We start from the raw sequence: 24,061 nt of genomic DNA, 5'->3' as shown, positions 1-24,061 counted from the left end.
CACAGGAAATACTCAAAGGGCAATTCAACCAGAAACAAAGAACAAATCAAAACTACAAGTAAAAGCTCCTAAAAGGTTACAATAAAAAGAAGGAAAATTAGTGGCAACAATAATATAAAAGAAGAAAAGATAAAGATCTGCAGTATCAAAAAAGGATGGAGGCAAGAACTCATAAGACAAAGGACTCATACATATGAAAATTTTTCTCTTAATAACATAATGGTAACCACCCATAAAACAACCAATACTGAAACACATAGCCTGAAAAAAGATGGAACAGGGGAAAGAAGTATGCAATATCACCAATATAACCCTCATATCAAAACCTGAAAAGGACAACACAAAAAAAGAAAACCACAGAACAATATCTCTAATGAATACAGATGCAAATATCCTAAACAAAGTACTAGCAAAACAAATACAACAATATATTTAAAAAATGATGCATCATGATCTAATGGAATACATTCCAGGAGCACAAGAATGGTTCAATATATGTAAATCGATCAATGTAATACATCACATCAATAAAACAAAGAACAAAAGTCATATAATCTTACCAATAGATGCAAAAAAGGCATTCGATAAGATACAACAGCCATTCATGTTTAAAACACTTAATAAAATGGTTATAGAAAGAAAGTACCTCCACATAATGAAAGCCATATGTGACAAACATTCAGCCAATATCATACTAAATGCTGAAAAATTGAAGGAACAAGTCAAGACTGCCCACTCTCTCCACTCTTATTCAACATAGTTCTGGAAGTTTTAGCCAGAGCAATCTGGCAAGAGAAAGAAATAAAAGGCATCCATATCAGGAAAGATAAGTAAAGGTATCACTTTTTGCAGGTGAAGTGATCCTTGTATATAGAAAACCCTATGACTCCACCATAAAATGATTAGAAACAATAAATCAATTCAGTAAAGTTGCAGGATAAAACAATCAATATACAAATGTCTATAGATTTCCTATATGCCAACAATGAAACTTTAGAAAATAAACTCAAAAAAATAATTCTTTTTACAATTGCAACAAATAAAAATACCTAGGAATAAACTTAACGAAAAACTTTAAACTACAGTGCATTATGGAAAAAAATCAAAAAACACACAATGAAATGGAAAACTGTGTTACGTTCATAGATTGGAAGAATTAACATAGTTAAAATGGCTATATTATCCAAAGCAATATACAAATTTATTGCAATCCCCTTTAAATCCCTATGTCATTTTTTAGAGAAATAGGACAAAAATTCACTAGGTTTGTATGGGAACATAAAAAACCCAAATAGCCAAAGCTGAGAAAAAGAAATGAAGCCAAAGGTATCTACCTGACTTCAAATTACACTATAGAGCCACGATAATCAAAACAGCATGGAATTGGCAAAAAAAAAAAAAACACAAAAAGCCCTGGCCGGTTGGCTCAGCGGTAGAGCGTCGGCCTAGCGTGCGGAGGACACGGGTTCGATTCCCAGCCAGGGCACATAGGAGAAGCGCCCATTTGCTTCTCCACCCCTCCGCCGCGCCTTCTCTCTGTCTCTCTCTTCCCCTCCCGCAGCCAAGGATCCATTGGAGCAAAGATGGCCCAGGCGCTGGGGATGGCTCTGTGGCCTCTGCCCCAGGCGCTAGAGTGGCTCTGGTCGCAACATGGCGACACCCAGGAGGGTCGCAACATGGCGACACCCAGGATGGGCAGAGCATCGCCCCCTGGTGGGCAGAGCGTTGCCCCCTGGTGGGCGTGCCGGGTGGATCCCGGTCGGGCACATGCAGGAGTCTGTCTGACTGTCTCTCCCTGTTTCCAGCTTCAGAAAAATGCAAAAAAAAAAAAAAAAAAAAAACCACAAAAAACAAAAAACAAAACCCACAACAGATATACAGACCCATGGAACAGAATTGAGAGCCCAGAAAAAAAGCCACATATATATGAACAAATAATCTTCAACAAAGGAGGCAAAACACACAATGAAGAAAAGAAAGCTTCTTTAATAAATGATGCTGGGAAAATTGGAAAGCCACATGCAAAACAGTGAAATTTGACTGCATTTTCTCCCCATGCATCAAAATTAATTCAAAATGGATCAAAGACCTAAATATGAGATCTGAAACAATAAATCACATAGAAGAAAGCATAAGTACTAAACTTGGAGCATAGCCATAGAGAATATTTTATGAATTTGACCCCAAAGACAAGGGAAGTAAAGGTAAAAATAAAGGAATGGGACTATACCAAACTAAAAAGCTCCTAGAAAGCTAAAAAAAACCAGCAACAAACAAAAAGTCAGGCAACAAACTGGGCATTGATATTTGCAAACAACAGCTCTGATAGGGGGTTTATATCCTAACTATATAAAGACCTCACAAAGCTCAGCAACAAACAAGCAAACAATTCAATTAAAAAATGGGGAGAAGGCCTAAATAGACACTTCTCCCAAGAAGAAATACAGATGGCCAATAGATATATTGAATATAAAAAAAAAAATGCTCATCTTCACTAGCTATTAGAGAAATGCAAATCAAAACTCCAATGAGATGCCACCTTATACCTGTTAGATTGGCTATTATCAACAAGACGTTAACCCTTTGAGTAGTACAAATGTTCATGTATGTCCTCGTACCTCCTGACCATCCAGAGTATGATTGTAACAAAAATTTTTATTTTAAAAATGTGTAAGGCAACATTAAAAAAAAGGCAAATGTGTGTTCTTCCTATTTCCATAAATTGGTTATTAAACATGATTTTAAGTTAACAAAACTGGAACTGGAACTAATTTCATTTTTTGAAAAAAAAAAACAACTCACTCCCAGGGGTCAGTGAGCATGAAAAACACTCACTACTCAAAGGGTTAATAATAAATGTTGGAGAGGTTTTGGAGAAAAAAGAAACCTTATTTACTGCTGGTGAGAATAAAAACTTGTATATCCATTATTATTTAAGCAAGTATAGTGGTTCCTCAAAAATCTAAGAATAGAACTCCCATATGACTCAGCAATTTCTCTACTGGATATCTACCAAAAAAACTTGAAAACATTGGTACTTAAGGATACATGCACCCCATGTTCATCACAGCATTACTCACAGTGGCCAAGACATAGAAACAATCACCTGACCAGGCGGTAGTGCAGTGGATAGAGTGTCAGACTGGGATGCAGAGGACCCAGGTTGAAACCCCAAGGTTGCTGGCTTGAGCACGGGCTCACCAGCTTGAGTGTGGGGTTGCTAGCTTGAGCGTAGGATCATAGACATGACTCCATGGTTGCTGGCTTCAGCTCACAGGTCACTGGCTTAAAGTCCAAGGTCGCTGGCTTGAGCCCAAGGTCACTGGCTTGTGCAAGGGGTCACTCAATCTACTGTAGCCCCCCAGTCAAGGCACATATGAGAAAGCAATCATTGAACAACTAAGGTGCTGCAACAAAGAACTGATGAGAATCTCTCTTCCTTCCTGTCTGTCTGTCCCTATCTGTCTGTATCTGTCCTTCTCTCTGACTGTCTCTCTGTCTCTGTCAAAAAAAAAGACATAGAAACAACCAAAGTTTCCCTTGATAGAAGATAGGATAAAGAAGATGTGGTACAGCCCTGGCCAATTGGCTCAGCGGTAGAGCATCTTCCTGGTGTGTGGAATTCCTGGGTTGATCCTCGGTCAGGGCACACAGGAGAAGCGCCCATCTGCTTCTCCACCCTTCCCCCTCTCCTTCCTCTCTCTCTCTCTTCCCCTCCCACAGCCAAGGCTCCATTGGAGCAAAGTTGGCCTGGGTGCTGAGGATGGCTCCTTGGCTTCCACCTCAGGTGCTAGAATGGCTCTGGCCACAGCAGAGCAACACCCCAGATGGGCAATCACCCTCTGGTGGGCATTCCAGGTGGATCCCATTCAGGTGCATGCGGGAGCCTGTCTGACTGCCTCCCCACTTCTAACTTCAGAAAAATACACACACACAAAAAAAGATGTCGTACTTATATATAATAGAATACTACTCAGCCAGAAGAAATGATGACATTGCCATTCATGACAATCTTGATGGGCCTTGAGAACATTATTTTGAGTGAAATAAGTAAGCTAGAGAAAGCTAAGAACTATATGATTTCACAAGAGGTGTGAATTAAAATTGAGACTTCTGGATATAGATAAAAGTGAAGTGGTTACAAAAGGGAGCAGATTGTGGGGAAGGTGGTGGGTGAGGAGAATAAAGAAGGGCAACTATGTGGTGATGGAGAGTGATTTGACTTTGGGTGATGGGAGCACAACATAATCAACATTTCAAATGCTATAGAGATGTTTACCTGCAACCTATGTACTCTTATTGATCAATGTCACCCTGTTAAATTTAATTTTCTAAATTAAAAAATGCATATATATATATATGTCATATATATATGACATCACTCGTTGATGAATCACAAAATGGCTCTTACTTCAATACATGTGTAAAGCAGATTCTCTATATGGTTTCCTCCAACTCCCAACTGAAACTCTCCTTCAGCTGACAGTACTCTCTGGTTTAACTCAATGTAGTTTCATTAAGGAACACTATCATCCAGGGGCCAGCTCCTGAGCTGGGTTGCATGCTGGCAGGGAAATGTGTTCCACTTTCTGTAGAACTGGCATATTCTTCACCTCATTCTTTATCTGCTACAACACATTTCTGTTTTATCTCCAAAACCAATTTCTAACACCTCCAAACTATTCACTTTCACACTGCCATACTTGGCTTCCGGAAACATTATTTTCATCATGCCACTTTCCTACCCACAAAACAAGCTCCTTATTATTTACAGAAGAGGTCTTTGACAATGTTTTAAGTCTGAAAACCCTTTCTTTATGTAATATATTACACAGAAACCCCAATCAATATAATAATAGAGAGAGAGTGCAAGGGGCCTGTTATCTCAGTCTCCCTCATCTCCCCAATATACTCAGTCATGAGAAGCCTTTATGGGATATCCAGGCCCTTCTTGGGCTGGTAGGAAAGCCAGTGACCTAAGGTATCAAGTCAAAACGTCTCTTCCTGGCTGTTAAGGTCTTCCCAGCAACTTTCTTCTCAGTCTTCACCAGCTTCCTCTCCATGTTAATCAGCTTACTATTCCCTCCATATTTCTTTCTCATTCTTGTTATTCTTTATTTTCCTTGCCAGAAACATTGTCCTCTTCTCCTCCACTCATGCAAACACTTCACGTTTAACTCACATCTTGATTCTTTTTTATGAAGATTTCCCTGCTTTTACCTTATCCCCCATTGATTTCTCCCATGTTTGAATGTTTCTTGCATTTGCAGTCAGCAGCAAATTTTTTACTTTAAGTAACTATTCCAAGCCTGGTTTCCCACTGTACTGTGAAAGGGGTCCAATACTTCTTCCATGGGCCCAATTTTATCTCAGCCTAGGCTTGGCCTAAGAGCAGCTGCTTTAGGGTTATCAATGGCTGTTGGAGAACCCAGCATCTTCCACTTGCCAAGCTTGCCCTTACCTTCATCCTTTCTAAAGTCCTAGATTCATCCACAACATGTAGTTACCTGGAGCTGACATCAGAAACAAGGAATCCAATAAATATTCATAGAGGATTTGGTCTCTTAAGGATCCCAAAGATATCTACTAAGTCTAGTCACTCTTTATCTAAATTTAAATAAGGCAGGAAATGACCAATGGAATCCCAGTTATTTAGATAGAGAGCAAACATATCTAAGGACATAACTAAGAATATATGATATATTTTTAGAAAACAAGTACTTTCCAAATCTGCTTTTGTTTTAATAATTATCCCAATTAAATTGTTTTAGACTTATATATGGGCCATCATTAGAGAAATCAGCAGCTGTGGAGTTCTTATCACATATGATGTGTATTTTCATCTATATTTCCTTTCATCCTTCCTCTTTCCTCTCTTTATCTTTCTTTCTGCTTCATTCAGGTTATCATGATGGGCATCTTGTGATACGCTGGTTCTGGGCCACAGTGGAGCACTTCAATAATGAGCAGAGATTAAGATTACTTCAGTTTGTCACTGGAACTTCAAGTGTGCCCTACGAAGGCTTCGCAGCCCTTCGAGGAAGCAATGGACTTCGTCGTTTCTGCATAGAGAAATGGGGAAAAATTATGTCTCTACCCAGGTAGGAAGCTTTTGCCAATCTTGAGGAAAGCTACTGAAAAGAGCAATGAGTACTTTGTTATTTGAGCTTGGGTGATCATCCTTTGGCGTAGAATTCTTTTCTGCCATCCTAAATAGTGTCATATGAGTTATTAGTAAAAGGTACAGATAAAAAGTCTCTGGGAGATGAATTTTGCCATATTCTTAGTGAATTTTTATAATTGATGGTATTATGGTCCATGTGTTAGTCATGGGAATCTTTCCAATCTGTGTATTGCCCAATCTAATTTAAAGAAAAATGTCTCACCTGCTTAGCAAGAGAGTGGGACAGAAGAGGCTTAAAACCCAAAGTAACCTTTACCAGCTCTTTATTTTTACTTCTACAACACATCATTTGATACTTTGAATAGTACATGCTGCATTTTTTTTATAATGCTTTAAAACATGAGGATGAGACCACATAATACTCAGGTCTCTACAGTGACTTCTATATAGTATGATATTGAAGAAATTATTGTGAGATAAATGCAGAAAAGGAAGCTCCAGGGATCCAGGTAATTTAACACAATGAATTTCTTTTAACAGTTTTAATCCTAACACTTCTTGGATCCTTTCTGTGCCATATTGAGTAGCATATTTCTAATCAGTGAATAAGAAGCAGTAATGAGACATTTCTATGTAAGAACTATTGTAATAAATACTGCTCAACAAACAGAAGAAAAGATTGATCCATATTATTTTCTTGTATTATGATATTTCCAAATTATAAAAGAAGACTCACTATTTTGCTTGATAGTTCATTTTTTTAATTATGTAAATGTACCATATATTTCTTATCCACTCATCTACTGATTGGCACTTGGGCTGCTTCCAAATCTTGGCTATTGTAAATAATGTAGCAATGAACATAGTGGTGCATATATTCTTTTGAATTATATAGTATACAGATAATATGTTATAGAATTGTGCGCCTGAATCCTATATAATTTTGTTAACCAATGTCACCTCAATAAATTCAATAAAAAGGAAAAAGAGATTTGTACTAAATTCAACCCCATTTCTACATGGCCTTCCAGATACCTTTGCTAAGTTCCTGTTGTGGAAGAGTTTTCTAAACTATTATTTTCATAGTGTTCTCAGACTTGACTTTCCATGAATGTTCCAAAGATAAATCCACAATGTCTGTGTTATCAGGAGGCCCCGGGAACAGAATTCATGCCTAGCTGATTAATAATAGCCAAAGCCTTGGTACAATTTTCAGCCCTGTCTCTACCCACTTAGTTCAGCAGACCCTCAGTGTTCATTTGCATGGTTCTGATGATAGCTGCACCTACTGAATTAAGTCAGGCAAGAAAATAAGCCTAAAAAGGCAAGATTTCTATTTGCCCGTTTTAATAATATATTTGGAGGATGCAGTAATTTAGAAACATACTATGATTTTAGAAAAATGAGTTTGAGTCACCATTTGTCAATAGGTTAGCCCCATAGCACATCCTGAAGAGGAGCTGAAATACAAGGCACCTGCCCAGAAATGCTTACACTATAGGGAAGAAAACAGTCTGATAGTAATACATTATAACACAAGGTGGGATCAGAGAAGCACTAGGAAGGCAAGGTGAAAACAAATAGAACAAAGATCTAACCCTGACTGAGTGACAGAAGATGCCACAAAAAAAAGCTGACATTTAGGTGAGCATTGAGGGACAATTAATGGGTGGAGCAAAATTTCAGGCTAAAGGGGCAGCATGAGCAAGGCCTGGGGGAGGGAAATACCTAGTTCTGTACTGTTTTGTTCCGTTTTCTCCTTAATCTGGCTATGGTTCTCACACAAAGGAGAAAAAGGTATAGATGATCTCATGACTTCTGTTAAAGCCAGGTAATTACTTGATATGGCAAACAAATTTTTATTTTAACTTGAATATTAGTTTTTCATGCTGTTTTTTTAATTATGGTGTTCAAATCTGTATGCCAGATTGGTGACATACATTTTAGATTACAAATTAAAATTTATTTAATGGAGTTTAACCAAAATGTAGATAAATGTAATAAAAGTAACTCTTGAAAAAATTCTGGTATTCAGACTAGTACTTGAAAAGAAGCCATTAGCTACTTCTTTCAGTTTACTCCCAAAAATTGTCTTTTTACAAAATTAATGTATTTTGTAAATATGGAATTTTTTTTCTCTGTAATATTTTTACTCATGAATACCAATTAAAATGATCAAAGAAAGAAAATCAGAAAGATGATGTCTGCTCATATCTTGCTTCTGGCTAATTCAGCCAGTTCCAAAAGCACAATTGAGTTGTTTCTGCCCTATTTAATTTAGTTTAATTTAATCTAGAAGGCTATGATTCTTAGTTTGCTAGTTTTTATGATGGTACTGAATTGAGGTTATGCTAACTTTGATTCACTTTTGAGTCACAGTTTCAGACTGATTATAGATATATCCAAAGCAGTTGCAGCATTAAACACCTTCACCAATCTCCTCTCCCCCTTTCAGGGCACACACATGCTTTAATCGATTGGATCTTCCACCTTATCCCTCATACTCCATGTTGTATGAAAAGCTGTTAACAGCAGTAGAAGAAACTAGCACCTTTGGACTTGAATAAAGAAATGGAAACTCACCTGACATTTGCCTGGATGGTGACATCACCTTTTCTGGGAAAATCTCCTTTTATCTCTCCTTGAATCAACTCTCTTTGATTTTGGAACTTCATGATTTTCATTTTCATACCAAATCAGGAATGACAAAAGCTGTGCATGAAGAACTGCCTTCTTCTAAGACCTAACATCCAGGCTTATCTCCTTTATTTTCAGTGAACTGCTAGCCTGTATGCAATATTAAAAAACAGCTGTCACAAGGTCTGTGTATATCTCCACATACCTCCATTACTAACAGTGAAATATGAATGCTAGTTATGCTACAGTTGACCAAATGGTAATAAATGTTTATTTCCATTTATATAATTTAAGGAAAAATTTGAGAGTTAAACATTTCAATCTTTTATATGCTCATGCTTCTGAGCAGACACCATTTTTTATCATTTCTAACAACCAACTCCAGAACTAAGAATTGATCAGCTCTTTCTTTTCTTTCCATTCTATATACTTTTCTGTGTTCATAGTATCCATGCAAAAACATTATTAGAAAATTCAAATTTTTTTATACATTTAACTCATGATTTATATGTGACATCAGTCCCAGCTAGAACTAGCCTAAACACATGGTGCAAATAATACACTTTCCAACAAATAATAACAGCAAGGTAAACATCTTCTGCTGATAAAACACAGTGCATCCCAATGGCTGTGGGGATTGTGGCTCAACTTCAGCTTAGATAAATCTAAGAGAGGTACACCCTTCATAAACATTCATCATATAAGAAGCACAAATTGGTGCACATGCCCAAGAAAGATGTCTCATTATATCATTAGTATAAATAACAAGGCTTCTGCCCCCATTGTGTTGCATACAATGTGATGAAGCAAACCAGAAAAAGGGAAGGAGAATATATTAGGTTGGTTTGAATACCTAGTTCTGTACTGTTTTGTTCCATTTTCTCCTTAATCTGGCTATGGTTCTCACACAAAGGAGAAAAAGGTATAAATGATCTCATGACTTCTGTTAAAACCAGGTAATTACTTGATATGACAAACAAATTTTTATTTTAACTTGAATATTAGTTTTTCATGCTGTTTTTTTAATTATGGTGTTCAAATTCCTTCACATCGGACTGTCCACAGGGACCACACTAAGTAAGAAGCTGCAGATAGTGATGGTGCTTGTTAGGGATCAAAGGCAATATTGTACTTTTCATCCATCACAATTCTCCCAAAGCAAAGAGATCAAACATCTCAAAAACATGTTAATTTATGTAAAAATATCCAGTTTCTATTAGCATTCAGTAAAGGGATATCCCAGAAAACTTAGCTCCAAAGACATTCTAGCCTCTCAAATACATTTGAAATAAACTCACACATAAAGGTCCTTTGTTCTTTTTCTAACATTGTTATCCATGTTGTTGAAAATATGTCATAAATGAAAGTGTTTTTTCTTCACTGGGAAGAGCTAAAAAAGCCCCCCTGTTGAAATGTCACATTGTTGTTTTTAATATAGTAAACAAAGAAAAAATATGATAAATGTAAGACAAAGTTAATTTTATATAAAGCTATGCCTTGTGCTCATTATATGAGTCTGTGTCTGCAGAGAACTCCAATATGAAACATTCTTTCAGTAGGAATTATTTGCTATGCCCAGCACCGCTTGCTGCTGGGTAATTTTTTGTCAATCAGGGAATATATATATTATAAAAATTTAGCTTTCAATTATCATCTAAAAAAGAATATTTACCAAGATAGAATGGAATATGTAAGTTATATAATATGGAATTTGAGGACCTGTAAAATTCAGTACACATTTCAACATCTGAAAAATTATGTATTCCAATGTAGCTATTATTATTTATTTATAAAATCAGAACATAAGACTGTGCAAATCATTTCATCATTCTAATGTTTTAAAGAGAAAACATTATAAAACTACTGCTGTAATTCTCTTAACACATAACCACATGTTCTTTAACGGTAAGTTATTTTTGTATAAGCCAATGAGCTAGACCTTCTAGTATAGGAGGAACTTATTATTTTTTTAATTTGTTGTTATATATATCTATATGGCCATAGATATAGATATATAGATATATAGGTTAAAAAGTCATCAATTCAAGTAGTCAATTCTTTTTTATTACCTACATTATTTGTTAAGCAACTGTTAAAACTGTTAAAACAAAAAACAAAAAAAAAACAGAACCTGCTCCTGAGGAGCTTCACAATTTACACAAATATCTAATACTCTACTGATTTATTTAATTAATATCTATTTGACAACCATGTTCAGAAGGAATAAATAATCCTAGAAATTATACACAGATAACTTGATCATGAGTGGTTTTTCAACTAACTTTTTCTTACCTGCCCCTGTCCCTGATGCCATGACTCTAGATGTATCTCACAGAGCATTACAGGAACAATGTTTTATAAAAGCATAAAATTTCAAAACAGAACTCTAGTGTCAAAGTCAGCTGAAAGAATGTAAAGCTTACTTAAACGGGGGCCCAGATTCCATTAAGGCCTTTAACAGACTCCTTAAAAAAGGAAAACAAAGAAAGAGGAGTACAGACAGTTGGTACAGAAAAGTCCTTTTTATTTTTCTATGTCCCAAAAGATGTTTCCTTAGTTAATATGAGGCTGATTTTTAAATATGTATACTTTTTATTATATATATAATAAAACACCTATAAGACTAAATTATGCTATTAGTTATACCAGGTGAAGGTGTAAAGCACCAAAATTATATAATTCAATGGACAGTGCATATCTGTTACCACTTATTTGTTTTTTATTTAAAGTATAGCTTTTCTCCCAGGCATCTTATAAAATTAATCACTTATAAACAACAAGTCCTCTAAAACAAGACCTTTCAGGACCAGTTTTAGTAAAAGGGTGTTACAAATAATTGAGGGGCTAACAACAACAATAAATAAGAAAAAACATGCTATATATTTGAAAAATGCTTTCAAAATGCTATAAAGTTTTAATAATTTCAGGGATATCACATTTTATTCTGTTATATGAAGATGATAATTCTAAAAATATAAATTGACTATGTAAAATAAAAAGAAATATTCTAAATATACTGAGTTCTTTGTAACTTCCTATGTCTGTATTAGTTGATAAAAAGCTTAACTGTAACTATTGCAGCACAATTTCTTGGTTAGTAATGAAAATTAAGAAAGATACATAATTTTTTTGAAGGTTTTAGTTATGAAAAAATATTAATATTTTCTCTTTTAATATATGACCATATGTCCTTTAGCAGTAAGTGTATTTTTGTGTAATTCAATGAGCTGGACTTTTCAGGAGAGTTAAAATGTTACATTATAACATTGTCAGTCCATGTGTCAAACCATGTGTCCAAAATTTGAATTCAGAAAATTTCTCAGTTGCCACAAATGTTTTCCCAGTTAAGATGAAACACTTTCAAATGAAAGTAGTTAGACCTTCACATAACAAATGTGGTGCTTTATTATTAATGTTGCTGTTATTATTTACTTTAGTGTTCATTGAAACCACTGCTTCAATTCTATAGCATAAAAATCTAAGATAGATGTTCCAGCCTTCATAAGGTCAAAAGAAAAAGTGTTACTTTATTAATGACATACATATAGTCCCTTTATTCCAATAGGAAAAATAGGTGCCTACAGATAGTATATATAGTAAATATCATTCCATTAGCCTACTTTCTGTAGCTTCCAATTTATCTAAGGAAATATCTAGAACAATTTTGTTAAAAAGTCTTTGTTCTAGTTAATAGCAGCAAAAGTCCACAAATTGGGCTGATTTTGCTTACATTAACAAGGGAAATGTCACATAATACTCAGGCTGAGCTTTCTTTCTCCTCACACCACCTTTCGAGGAATGTCAATAAACTCACTTTGGTATGGCATTGTGTGTGTTCCTTACTGCAAATGGAAATTTAGGATAATACATAACAATTTGTATCACGTCTATTGCCTTGTTGTATATAAACAATAAAACAACACAGAAGACTACCAGCTGCTATAATAAATAATCAAAACACATAATATGTCCTCACAAATTCATGAATAAAGGAACAGCTTTGGTTACAAGTTCCTCCTGTGTGTCTATCAGAACTGCATATAAACCACACAGGCTTCATTTTATGAGCGTGCTTTATATTGAGCCAAGCATACATGGGTTTTTTTTAATTTATACCTGTTGAAATGTTTTTACAAAGGCTTCTACCAACAGCCTAGCACACTCTGTGACCCTTGGGCAACGGTTAACACTGGGCAAAAATGTTCTGTTCAATGCCATATAACTTCCAATATTGCAGTGTCATTAACTTCTTTCCAGTCTTGAAAAGACAAACTGTGTGGCTCTTACTGCGTTACAGAAGCTTATTTATTTAGACAAATAATTGGTTTATTTTTTTTTTTTTGTACTTTTCTTAAGTTGGAAATGGGGAGGCAGTCAGACAGACTCCCGCATGTGCCCGACCGGGATCCACCTGGCATGCCCACCAGGGGGCAATGCTCTGCCCATCTGGGCCCTCGCTCTGCCGCAATCAGAGCCATTCTAGCGCCTGCGGCAGAGGCCACAGAGCCATCCTCAGGGCGCGGGCAAACTTTGCTCCAATGGAGCCTCAGCTGCTGGAAGGGAAGAGAGAGACAGACAGGAAGGAGAGGGGAAGGGATGGAGAAGCAGATGGATGCTTCTCCTGTGTGCCCTGGCCGGGAATCAAACCCGGGACTCCCGCACGCCATGCCAACGCTCTTTTTTTTAAAGAAAACGTTTTATTATAAGGAAAAAAGTGTGGGTAGGACTGAGAAAAGGAAAGACCTGAGAAGTCTTGATATTACACTTTCATTAACTATTGGGTTTACTTTAGAATTACTAAAACTTACTCCATTCATTTCAGAAAAAAATAAGTGATATTACTTTTTATTAATATGGCCATACTTTTTCAATGCACTATATTGAAACCCATTACTTACATACTGTTAAAAAAAATTACACATAGAGCTAATATTCAAAATGTGATTTAAATATGTTTATAAAAGGTGATTCAGGGCCCTGGCCAGTTGGCTCAGCGGTAGAGCGTCGGCCTGGCATGCAGGGGACCCGGGTTCGATTCCCGGCCAGGGCACATAGGAGAGGCGCCCATTTGCTTTCCCACCCCCCCTCCTTCCTCTCTGTCTCTCTCTTCCCCTCCCGCAGCCAAGGCTCCATTGGAGCAAAGATGGCCCGGGCGCTGAGGATGGCCCCTTGGCCTCTGCCTCAGGAGCTAGAATGGCTCTGGTCGCGGCAGAGCGACCCCCCGGAGGGGCAGAGCATCTCCCCCTGGTGGGCAGAGCGTTGCCCCTGGTGAGCGTGCCGGGTGGATCCCGGTCGGGCGCATGCGGGAGTCTGTCTGACTGTCTCTCCCTGTTTCCAGCTTCAGAAAAATACAAAAAAAAAAAAGGTGATTCAGTACAGAACAAATGAAGGGAGTTATAGAAGGTAGGGTTAACCTTTATCAATGCTGCAGGAATCATCACATTTTTCTATTAATTTTCAATTTATTGTGTTTACATGGATTCAAGTTGTCCCACTGAATATAATTCCCTCACCCCCTACCCCTGTCCCTTTTTTACTCCCTTTGTCCCCCTTTCCCTAACTCCCTCCCCCCTTCCCTCTAAGATTTGTTGTCCTGTTTATTTTATCTGTGCTATGTATATACAGTTTCACTAATCCCTTCACCTTCTCTGATCCCATCCCCTCACCCCTCCTTCCCTCTGACAGCTGTCCCTCTGGTCCTTGTGACCCCACCTCTGCCTCTATTTCATTCCTCAGTTCACTTTCTTTATTAGATTACACATATATGTGAGACCATATGATATTTTTCTTTCTCTGCCTGGCTTCTTTCACTTAGCATAATAATCTCCAGGTACATCCATTCTGTCACAAAAGGCAAAATTTTCTTCTTTTTCACAGCTGCATAGTATTCCATTGTGTATATGTACCACTGCTTTTTAATCCACTCATCCACTGATGAACACTTGGGCTGTTTCCAGATCTTTGTAAACAATGATGCAATAAACATGGGGGTGCATATATTCTTTTAAATCAGTGATTAGGTATTCTTACAATATACCCCTAAAAGTGGGATAGCTGAATCAAAAGGCAGTTCCATTTTTAAATTTTCTCCACAGTGGCTGCACAAATCTGCATTCCCACCAGCAGTGCTGGAGGGTTCACATTTCTCCACATCCTCACCAGCATTTATCATGTGTTGTTTTGTTAGTGAGTGCCATTCTGACTGGTGTGAGGTGGTATCTTATTGTAGTTTAATTTGCATTTCTCTGATGATTAGTGACATTGAACATTTTTTCATCTGTCTATTGGCCATCTGTATGTCCTCTTTGGAGAGTGTCTATTCAGTTCTTTTGCCCATTTTTTAATTGGATTGATAACTTTCCTGTTGCTGAATTTTAGAAGTTCTTTATAAACTTTGGTTATTAGCCCTTATCAGACGTATTGGCAAATATGTTCTGCCATTGTGTGGTTTGTCTTTTTATTTTGTTCATGGTGTCTTTTGCTGTGAAAAATTATTTTAGTTTGACAGAGTCACATTTGTTCATCCTGTCAATTCACTTGCCATGGAGATAAATCAGCAAAAACATTGCTACAAGAAATATCAGAGAGTTTACTGCCTATATTTCCTTCCAAGATGTTTATGGTTTCATGACTTACATTTAAATTTTTTATTCATTTTGAGTTTATTTTTGTGAATGGTGTAAGTTGGTGGTCTAGTTTCACTTTTTTGCATGTATCTGTAAAATTTTCCCAACACCATTTATTAAAGAGATTGTCTTTACTCTATTCTATGCTCTTACCTCGTTTGTCAAATATTAATTGACCATAAAGGCATGGGTTTATTTCTGGGTTTTCTGTTCTGTTCAATTGATCTATATGACTGTTCTTATGCCAGTACCAAGCTGTTTTGAGTAAATGGCCTTGTAGTATAACTTGATATCAGAAAGTGTGATACCTCCCACTTTATTCTTCATTTTCAAGATTGCTGAGACTATTCATGTTCTTTTTTGTTTCTGTATAAATTTTTGGAATATTTGTTTTATATCTTTGAAATATGTCATTGGTATTTTAATGGGAACTGCATTGAATTTATAGATTGCTTTGGATAATATAGACATTTTATTGATTTTTTTCATCCTATCCATAAACACAGTGTATGCTTCCACTTGTTTGTATGTTCCTTGATTTCTTTTTTTAATGTTTTATAATTTTCCGAGTACAAGTCCTTTAACTCTGAGGTTAAATTTACTCCTAGGTAATTTTTGTTGTTGTTGCAATAGTGAAGGGGATAGTTTCCTTAATTTCACTTTCAGACAGTTTATTGTTGATGTATAAAAATCCCACTGATTCTGAATATTAATTTTATATCCTGCCAGCTTGCTGAATTAATTTATCGGGTCTAGTAGTTTTTTGCATGAGACTTTAGGGTTTTCTATGTACAGTATCATATCATCAACAAATAATGATAGTTTTACTTCTTCTTTTCTAATCTGGATGCTTTTTATTTCTTGTTTTTGTCTGCTTGGTGTGGCAAAGACTTCCAGAACTATGCTGAATAAGAGTGGTGAAAGGGGGCAACCCTGCCTTGTTGCTTTTAACTTTTGCCCATTGATTATGATGTTGGCTGTGGGTTTGTCATAGATGATCTTAATCATGTTGAGCTATGTTCACTGAATTCTTACTTTGCTGGGAGTTTTGATCATAAATGGGTGCTGGATTTTATCAAATGCTTTTTCTGTATCAATTGGTGTTATTATTTTATTTTTATCCTTCCTTTTGATTATGTGATGAGTCACATTGAATGATTTACTATAATTGTACCAACCTTGCCTTTCCAGAATAAATCCCACTTGATCATGATGTAAGATTTTTTTCATGTATTGCTGGATTCAGTTTGCTAATATTTCCTTGAGAATTTTAGCATCTAAGTTCATCAGGGATATTGGCCCATAGTTTTCTTTCTTTGTAGTGTCTTTACCTGGTTTTGGAATGAGGATTATGCTTGCTTCATAAAAGGAGCTTGGAAGTCTTTTCTCCTCTTGAATTTTTTGAAATAGTTTGAGAAGGATAGGTGTTAGTTCTTTTTTGAATATTTGGTAAAATTCACCTGTGAAGCCATCTGGTCCAGGACTTTTGTTTGCTGGAAGTTTTTGATAATTGTTTCAATTTTATTTGTTGTAATTGGCCTGTTTATGTATTCTGATTTTTCCAGATTGAGTTTTGGAAGATTATATTTCTAGAAATTTATCCATTTCCCCTGGGTTGTCCACTTTTTTGGCATATAGATCTTCATAGAATTTTCTTCTTGGTGTCAGTTGTTACATCTCCACTTTCATTTCTAATTTAATTTATTTGAGTCCTCTCTCTTTTTCCCTTGATGAATCTGGTTAAGGGTTCATCGATCTTGTTTACCTTTTCAAAGAAGGACCTCTTGGTTTCATTGATGTTCTCTATTTTTTTTTTTTTTAGACTCTGTCATTTATTTTCACTCTGATCTTTATTATTTCCTTTCTTCTATTTCCTCTGGGCTTTATTTGTTGTTCTTTTTCTAGTTCTTTTAGATACAGGGTTACGTGTTTATTTTAGATTTTTCTAGCTTCTTAAAGTATGCCTGTAATGCTATGAACTTCCCTCTGAGGGCTGCTTTTGCTGTGTCTCATAAATTTTGAGTTGTTGTATGTTCATTTTCATTTGTTTCAAGGAAATTTTTTATTTCTTCCTTAATCTCATCGTTAACCCATTTGTTATTTAATAACATGCTCTTTAGCCTCCAAGTGTTTGGATGTTTTTCAGTTTTTCTATTGTAGTTGATTTCTAGTTTCATGCCATTATTATCAGAGAAGATGCTTGATATAATTTTAATCTTCTTAAATTTTTTGAGACTTGTTTTATGTCCTAACATGTGATCATCCTAAAATGTATCATGAGGACTTAAAAAGAATGTATATTCTGCTGCTTTGGGATGGAAGATTCTGAAGATACCTATTAAATCTGGTTTATCTAGTGTGTCATTTAAGGCCACTTTTTCTTTGTTAATTTTCTGTGTGGAGGACCTATCCATTGACATCAGTGGGGTATTAAAATCTTCTACTATTATAGTATTGCTGTTTATCTCACCCTTTATATTCATTAAAATCTGCTTTATATATTTAGGTTCTCGTATATTAGGTGCATAGATACTTACAATAGTTATATCCTCCTGTTGGATTGCTCCCTTTATCATTATGTAGCAATCTTTTTTATCTCTTACTATGGCCTTTGTTTTAAAGTCTATTTTATCAGGTATAAGTATTGCTACCCCAGCTTCTTTTCCCTTTCCATTTGTGTGAAATACTTTTTACCATCCCTTCACTTTTAGTTTATTTGTATCTTTTGTTCTGAGGTGCATCTCTTATAGACAGATTATGTATGGGTCCTATTTTCTTTTTTATTTTATTTTATTTTTTTTACAGAGACAGAGAGAAAGGGATAGATAGGAACAGACAAGCAGACAGGAATGGAGAGAGATGAGAAGCATCAATCATTAGTTTTTCATTGCGACACCTTAGTTGTTCATTGATTGATTTCTCATATGTGCCTTGACTATGGGGCTACAGCAGACTGAGTAACCCCTTGCTCAAGCCAGTGACCTTGGGTCCAAGCTGGTAAGCCTTGCTCAAACCAGATGAGCCCGCACTCAAGCTGGTGACCTCGGAGTCTCGAACCTGGGTCCTCCGCATCCCATTCCAACACTCTATCCACTGCACCACCACCTGGTTAGTTGGTCCTGTTTTCTTACCCATGCAGCTACCCTATGTCTTTTGATTGGAACATTTAATCTATTTATATTTAAGGTTATTATTGATATCCAGTTGTTTATTGCCATTTTATTTTTTAATTCTACATTCCTCTTTTTCTTAAATGTTTTTTCCTTTGCTCTTTTTATGGCAAACTCCTTAATATTTCTTGCAGTACTGGATTGATTGTAATAAATTTCTTGAGTTTTTTTTTCTGGAAAGCTTTTTATTTCTCCTTCAATTTTAAACAATAGCTTTGCTGGATAAAGAAGTCTTGATTGTAAGATCTTGTTTTGCATCACTTTGAATATTTTTTGCCAATCCCTTCTGGCCTCAAGTGTTTCTGTTGAGAAGTCAAATGTCATCCTTATGGGGGCTCTTCTGTAGATAATTAACTGCTTTTTTCTTGCAGCTTTTTGTATTTTTTTTCTTTGTTTCCTAACTCTGACACTTTAATTATAATGTGTCTTTGGGTTCCTTTTTAATGGAACTCTCTGTGCTTCTTGAATTTGGGTGACTTTTTCCTCCATCAATTTAAGAAAATTTTCAGCGATAATTTCTTCAAATAGGTTCTGTATTCCTTGTTCATTTTCTCCTTCAGGAACCCCTATGATGCGGATATTGTTTCTCTTCATGTTGTTACAGAGCTCTCTTAGAGTTTCTTCAGACTTTTGGAGCCTTCTTTCTTTTTGCTGTTCTGTTTCTGTGCTTTTATTTTTCCTGATTTGATCCTCTGCTTCATCCAGCCTGCTGTTAATTCATTCTAGTGCAGTCATTTCTGATATTGTATTTGGCATTTCTGACTGGTTCTTTTTTATTATTTTAATGTCCTTTTTGATGCTTCTTATCTCTTTATTTAGGTGTTCATTATGTCCATCCATTGTTGCTCTAAGATTTTTGAGCATCCTAAAAATAATTGTTTTAAACTCTGCATCTGGTATTTTGGTTACTTCCATCTTATTCAGTTCTTTTTCTGTGAATTTCTCTTGCTGATTCCTTTGGGTCACATTTCTCTGTCTGCCCATTTTGTTGGTGTATTAGGTAGTGCTGTCTAAAATTTTTCTGTGGTCTTTATGAAGATGTTCTCGGTGTCACTGTCCTCCAGGCCACTTGTTTTCTTGTTCTAAAAATGCTTTTTTTTCTTTTTTTTTCTTTTTTTGTATTTTTCTGAAGTTGGAAATGGGGAGGCAGTCAGACAGACTCCCGCATGCGCCCGACCGGGATACACCCGGCAAGCCCACCAGGGGGCAATGCTCTGCCCATCTGGGGCATCACTCTGCCGTAATCAGAGCCATTCAGTGCCTGAGGCAGAGGCCACAGAGCCATCCTCAGGGCGCGGGCAAACTTTGCTCCAATGGAGCCTTGGCTGCAGGAGGGGAAGAGAGAGACAGAGAGGAAGGAGAGGGGGAGGGGTGGAGAAGCACATAGGTGCTTCTCCTATGTGCCCTGGCCGGGAATCAAACCTGGGACTTCTGCACGCCAGGCTGATGCTCTACCACTGAGCTAACCGGCCAGGGCCTCTAGGAATGCTTCTTAAGGGTACTATTTTCCCTCTTGTTGTATGTGAGTATTACATGCAGTTGGTTCTTTTGTGAGTATGGTTATCCATTCAGGCTATCTGGCTCTAAGGATCAACCTTGATAATGTGTATTACACACTGTGCAATGTCTTTTCTGTTAGGCATATTTATTTTCCACAGTGCCTGGTGCCTACTAGTCTCCACTTTTAGGCATGCTGCTTGTTTAGGTAGTTTAGTCTAGGTTTGGTGCTATCTACCACCCACTACCAGTAGTGTTGGCTCTAGTTATTCTTGGTTGGAGTCAGCTATTGTTTGTAACCTGCTGTGGGCTACCAGTCTGAAGCTACTGCACTTTTTGCTGTTTCTGTTTGCATTTTCTGTGTCTGGGTACTGTGGGAGGGGCCAACATTTGTATAAGGATCAGTCTCCTCCTGCTTAGAAATGACAGCAGCTTTATAAAACCCCAAGATCTGTAAGATTTGTCTCTACTTTTCAGCTGCTCCTCCTCCTCTTTGAGCTGCCTTGTCTTCCCACAGAGTCTTGGGTAGTAAGACTATAGTGTGGGCTCAGATTTGCCTCACTCAACCAACCTCTGTACAGGTTGCATGCTTGGTGGGTTAGGGCTGCTGAGGTTGTGAATACAACTTTTGTGGGACCCCCTACTTCAGGAGTCTCATGACCTGGAGGTCAGTACAGGAAATGTGGCACCTACTCTAGAGCTTAATCCCTCAGCCATTGCTGGATACTCAAATTTTATTTTTCCCCAACAAGGTGAGCAGCAGGTTCAGTCTGAGTGTGGCTGACAGTCCCCTCTGCAGAAGTTCTTTCAGCTGGTGAGACCCCAGTCTCAGGGAAGAAGATTGAGAGGGTCCTCTCCTGGGGCTGACTGTGCCCCTCCCAAAGGTAGCTAAGCACCTCGACCAGACCCAACAATAGACTCACAGGGAATCATACTTTAAATGTCCATGCGCCAAGCCTCTCTCCCTTCCCCCTGTGAAATATAGCCTAGCGGACAGAATATCCCAGGTCCAGGGATATTATCCAATGCACATGAGCTGCTGTGCTAGTGCTGATCACAGAGAATGAAACTCGCCTCAGCTAGGCCTGTGTGAGCTTTTCCTTAGGATTCCACTCTAGCAAGGGTTGTTAGGTCTTGAACCAATTCTCTCCACAGTTGGCCCCTGAATGTGCCAGCCCTGGGCCTCTCAAGCAGAAACCCAGCATAGACCAGTGGGAGACACTGCCCATGACTGGTCCTCAGCAACCTTCTTGGAGCTACAAGCAATTCAGAGTTTGTGGCTGCCTCTGCTCAGCCCGAGTGCACATGGAAATACTGAGCTGTACTACTAGGCTGGCTTTTACTCAGTCTGGTCCTGGGGGAAAGTCCACTCAAATGGCCAGATTTCCCTGTGTCTCACCTCCTGCAGCCTGTCTGCTGGCTGCTTGTTGGGCTCAGCAGCTGAAAATAATCTCTGCTAGAGTCTAGAACCTGCAGTAATTCAGAGATTAGGTGGCTATGGCTCCACCCCTTGGCCCCAGGTGTCAGTCTGTCCACACTGTTTTCAGACCTCAGTAGGGTGAGGCCTAAGGAGTATGGTGGGTGTGGCCTCTGAGACACAGGGTTGTGGTCTGCCTGCCCACAGTTTCAACTGAGTCTCTTCGGAGGTAGAAGCACCTGTCATAGACTCGGGAGAGTGGGAGGGGGGGAGCTCCAATCAACACCAAAAAACTGAGTCACTGATGTGCCCCCTGCTTCCTGGCCTCTCAGAATGACCCATCACCTTGATGGGTAGGAAAGACAGAGGCAGAGCAGTTGCTTTTCCCAGGCTGATGCTACTCAGAGGGGATTACTCCACCCAAGAAAGATGGTGACTGCAGTACTGGAGAATGACTCAGCTCAGGGGTTAGGGTGGCTTTCCCTGGGCCTCCAACTTTATACTCTCCTCTCACAACTCTAGTCCTCTGAGCTCTCCCCCACCAGAGACCTGGGTAAGTGTCTGTGAATGAGGTCTTCTGTGCAGGCCCTTTAAAACAAAGTCTGCGTCCAAGAGCTGTGTCTCTTTCTCACAGACAGAAACTCAGCTCTTTTAACAGCTAAATTCTGTCTGTGTGCCTCTTCTAGTCTCTGAGGCTTTTGGCTGGGGCTCCAAGCCTGGGGCTGAGGACCCACACCTTTCAGGGAAACCCACCCCACTGTGAGAGTTCCTCCAGACCATCATCTGCCACTCGCTCCTGGGAGAGGGGCAGCCCTTTCCTTTTCTCTGCCCTTCCTACCAGTCTCGGTGTGGTTTCTTTGGTGATCCTTGGTTATGAATTTCTCTTAGTTTAGTCCAGAGTTGGTTTTATAAGATTGTTCTTAAACTAACTTTTAATCCAATTTGGTCCTGGGAGGTGGCTGTTGGAACATCTGCCTACTTCGTCGCCATCTTTCTTCTCCGGAATCATCACATTTATAGTTAGGAATAGACACTTACTTTTGCCTGACTAGTTTATCTTGAAGATGAGGAATCTGAGCTCAGGAAAGGTAATTTTCTCAAAGTCACTAAGCATTATTTTGGGTGCTAAATGTATGCCCTGTCACAAAATATCCCTTAAAGCTCCTGTACCTGGCATAACCATTAGAAAATTTTCAGGAGGGCAGAAGTTCACATCCACAACCAGTAGGATGTGAACTGCTTGCTACTATACCCCTTGGCATGAGTTTGTTAGGTCAGCTGTAACAAAGGATCACAAACTGGGTGGCTTAAAAACTAGAACTCCAAGATCATGGTGATAGTGTGGTTGGTTTCTTCTGAGGGCTGGGAGAGAGAATTTGTTCTAGTCCTCTCTCCTACCTTCCATTGGTTTAATGGCTATCTTTGGTATTCCTTGACTTGCAGATCTTTACCATTGTCTTCATCTGATATGCTCCATATGTGTATCTGTCTCCAATTTTATTATGACAGAAGTCATATTGGATTAAGGACCATTTTATTACCTCATTTTAACTTGATTACCTTGTAAAGACCCTCACTCCAAATGAAGTTACATTCTGAGGTACAGGGAGTTAGGACTCTGCCATATATTCTTTGAGGAACACAATTAAATCCATACTATCTTTTTTCTGGCCACATTAATAGCTGTCATCAGCCTCAATAATAATAAGAATAATAAAAGCTAACATATTTACAACCACAATATTAACTATGAACTTACTAAAGGCTTTTAATTTATATAATAATAATCATAGAAAAAATTAAATGCTGCCTATAAGTTAATTCTATTTAAAATAGTTAATATAATATAGTAAAGCAACAATATTACAGTATATGTTTAGTGAATTAATAAAATGAATATGATCACAATAAATTTTTTGCTTAAAAAATTATGTTTTCCTGGCCCTGGCCGGTTGGCTCAGCAGTAGAGCGTCGGCCTGGCATGCGGGGGACCTGGGTTCGATTCCTGGCCAGGGCACATAGGAGAAGCGCCCATTTGCTTCTCCACCCCCCCTCCTTCCTCTCTGTCTCTCTCTTCCCCTCCCACAGCCAAGGCTCCATTGGAGCAAAGATGGCCCGGGCGCTGGGGATGGCTCCTTGGCCTCTGCCCCAGGCACTAGAGTGGCTCTGGTCTCGGCAGAGCAATGCCCCGGAGAGGCAGAGCATCGCCCCCTGGTGGGCAAAGCGTCGCCCCTGGTGGGCGTGCCGGGTGGATCCCGGTCGGGCACATGCGGGAGTCTGTCTGACTGTCTCTCCCCATTTCCAGCTTCAGAAAAATACAAAAAAATAAAATATGTTTTCCATGTATCATCCTTTGAAATACTTTTTCATACTCATTTTAAGCTGAAAAAAAGAGAAATATAAAGAAGTTAATTAACTTGCCCAAATTAAGTGGTAAGCCCAGATTTGAACAAGGAGTCTGACTCCAGGGCCCAATCACTCAACCATCACTATACACACCTTCATTCAATTAACCATTTATTATATATTTATTTTATTTAGGATCCTGCACTAGGATCTGGGAGGGATGGCAATCTTTGCTCTAATGAAG

General features: G+C 38.0%; 1 protein-coding gene across 2 annotated transcripts in view; it reads left to right on the top strand.

Moving 5' to 3' along the window:
• HECW1 (HECT, C2 and WW domain containing E3 ubiquitin protein ligase 1) overlaps positions 1 to 10,915 on the top strand; it is a 592,171-nt gene extending 581,256 nt beyond the window's left edge. For both annotated transcript variants that reach the window (XM_066272070.1, XM_066272071.1), the window contains 2 exons: positions 5,903 to 6,101; positions 8,580 to 10,915. In XM_066272070.1, the coding sequence (XP_066128167.1) occupies positions 5,903 to 6,101; positions 8,580 to 8,691 (311 nt within the window). In that variant the 3' untranslated portion in view covers positions 8,692 to 10,915. The remainder of the gene's footprint in view (positions 1 to 5,902; positions 6,102 to 8,579) is intronic.
• Positions 10,916 to 24,061: the final 13,146 nt, after the last annotated feature.

The sequence above is a fragment of the Saccopteryx bilineata genome, chromosome 4 (genome assembly GCF_036850765.1).
Source record: "Saccopteryx bilineata isolate mSacBil1 chromosome 4, mSacBil1_pri_phased_curated, whole genome shotgun sequence".
NCBI lineage: Eukaryota > Metazoa > Chordata > Mammalia > Chiroptera > Emballonuridae > Saccopteryx > Saccopteryx bilineata.
The sequence above is the reverse complement of the archived record's forward strand: the minus strand, read 5'-3'. Positions and strand labels throughout refer to the sequence as shown.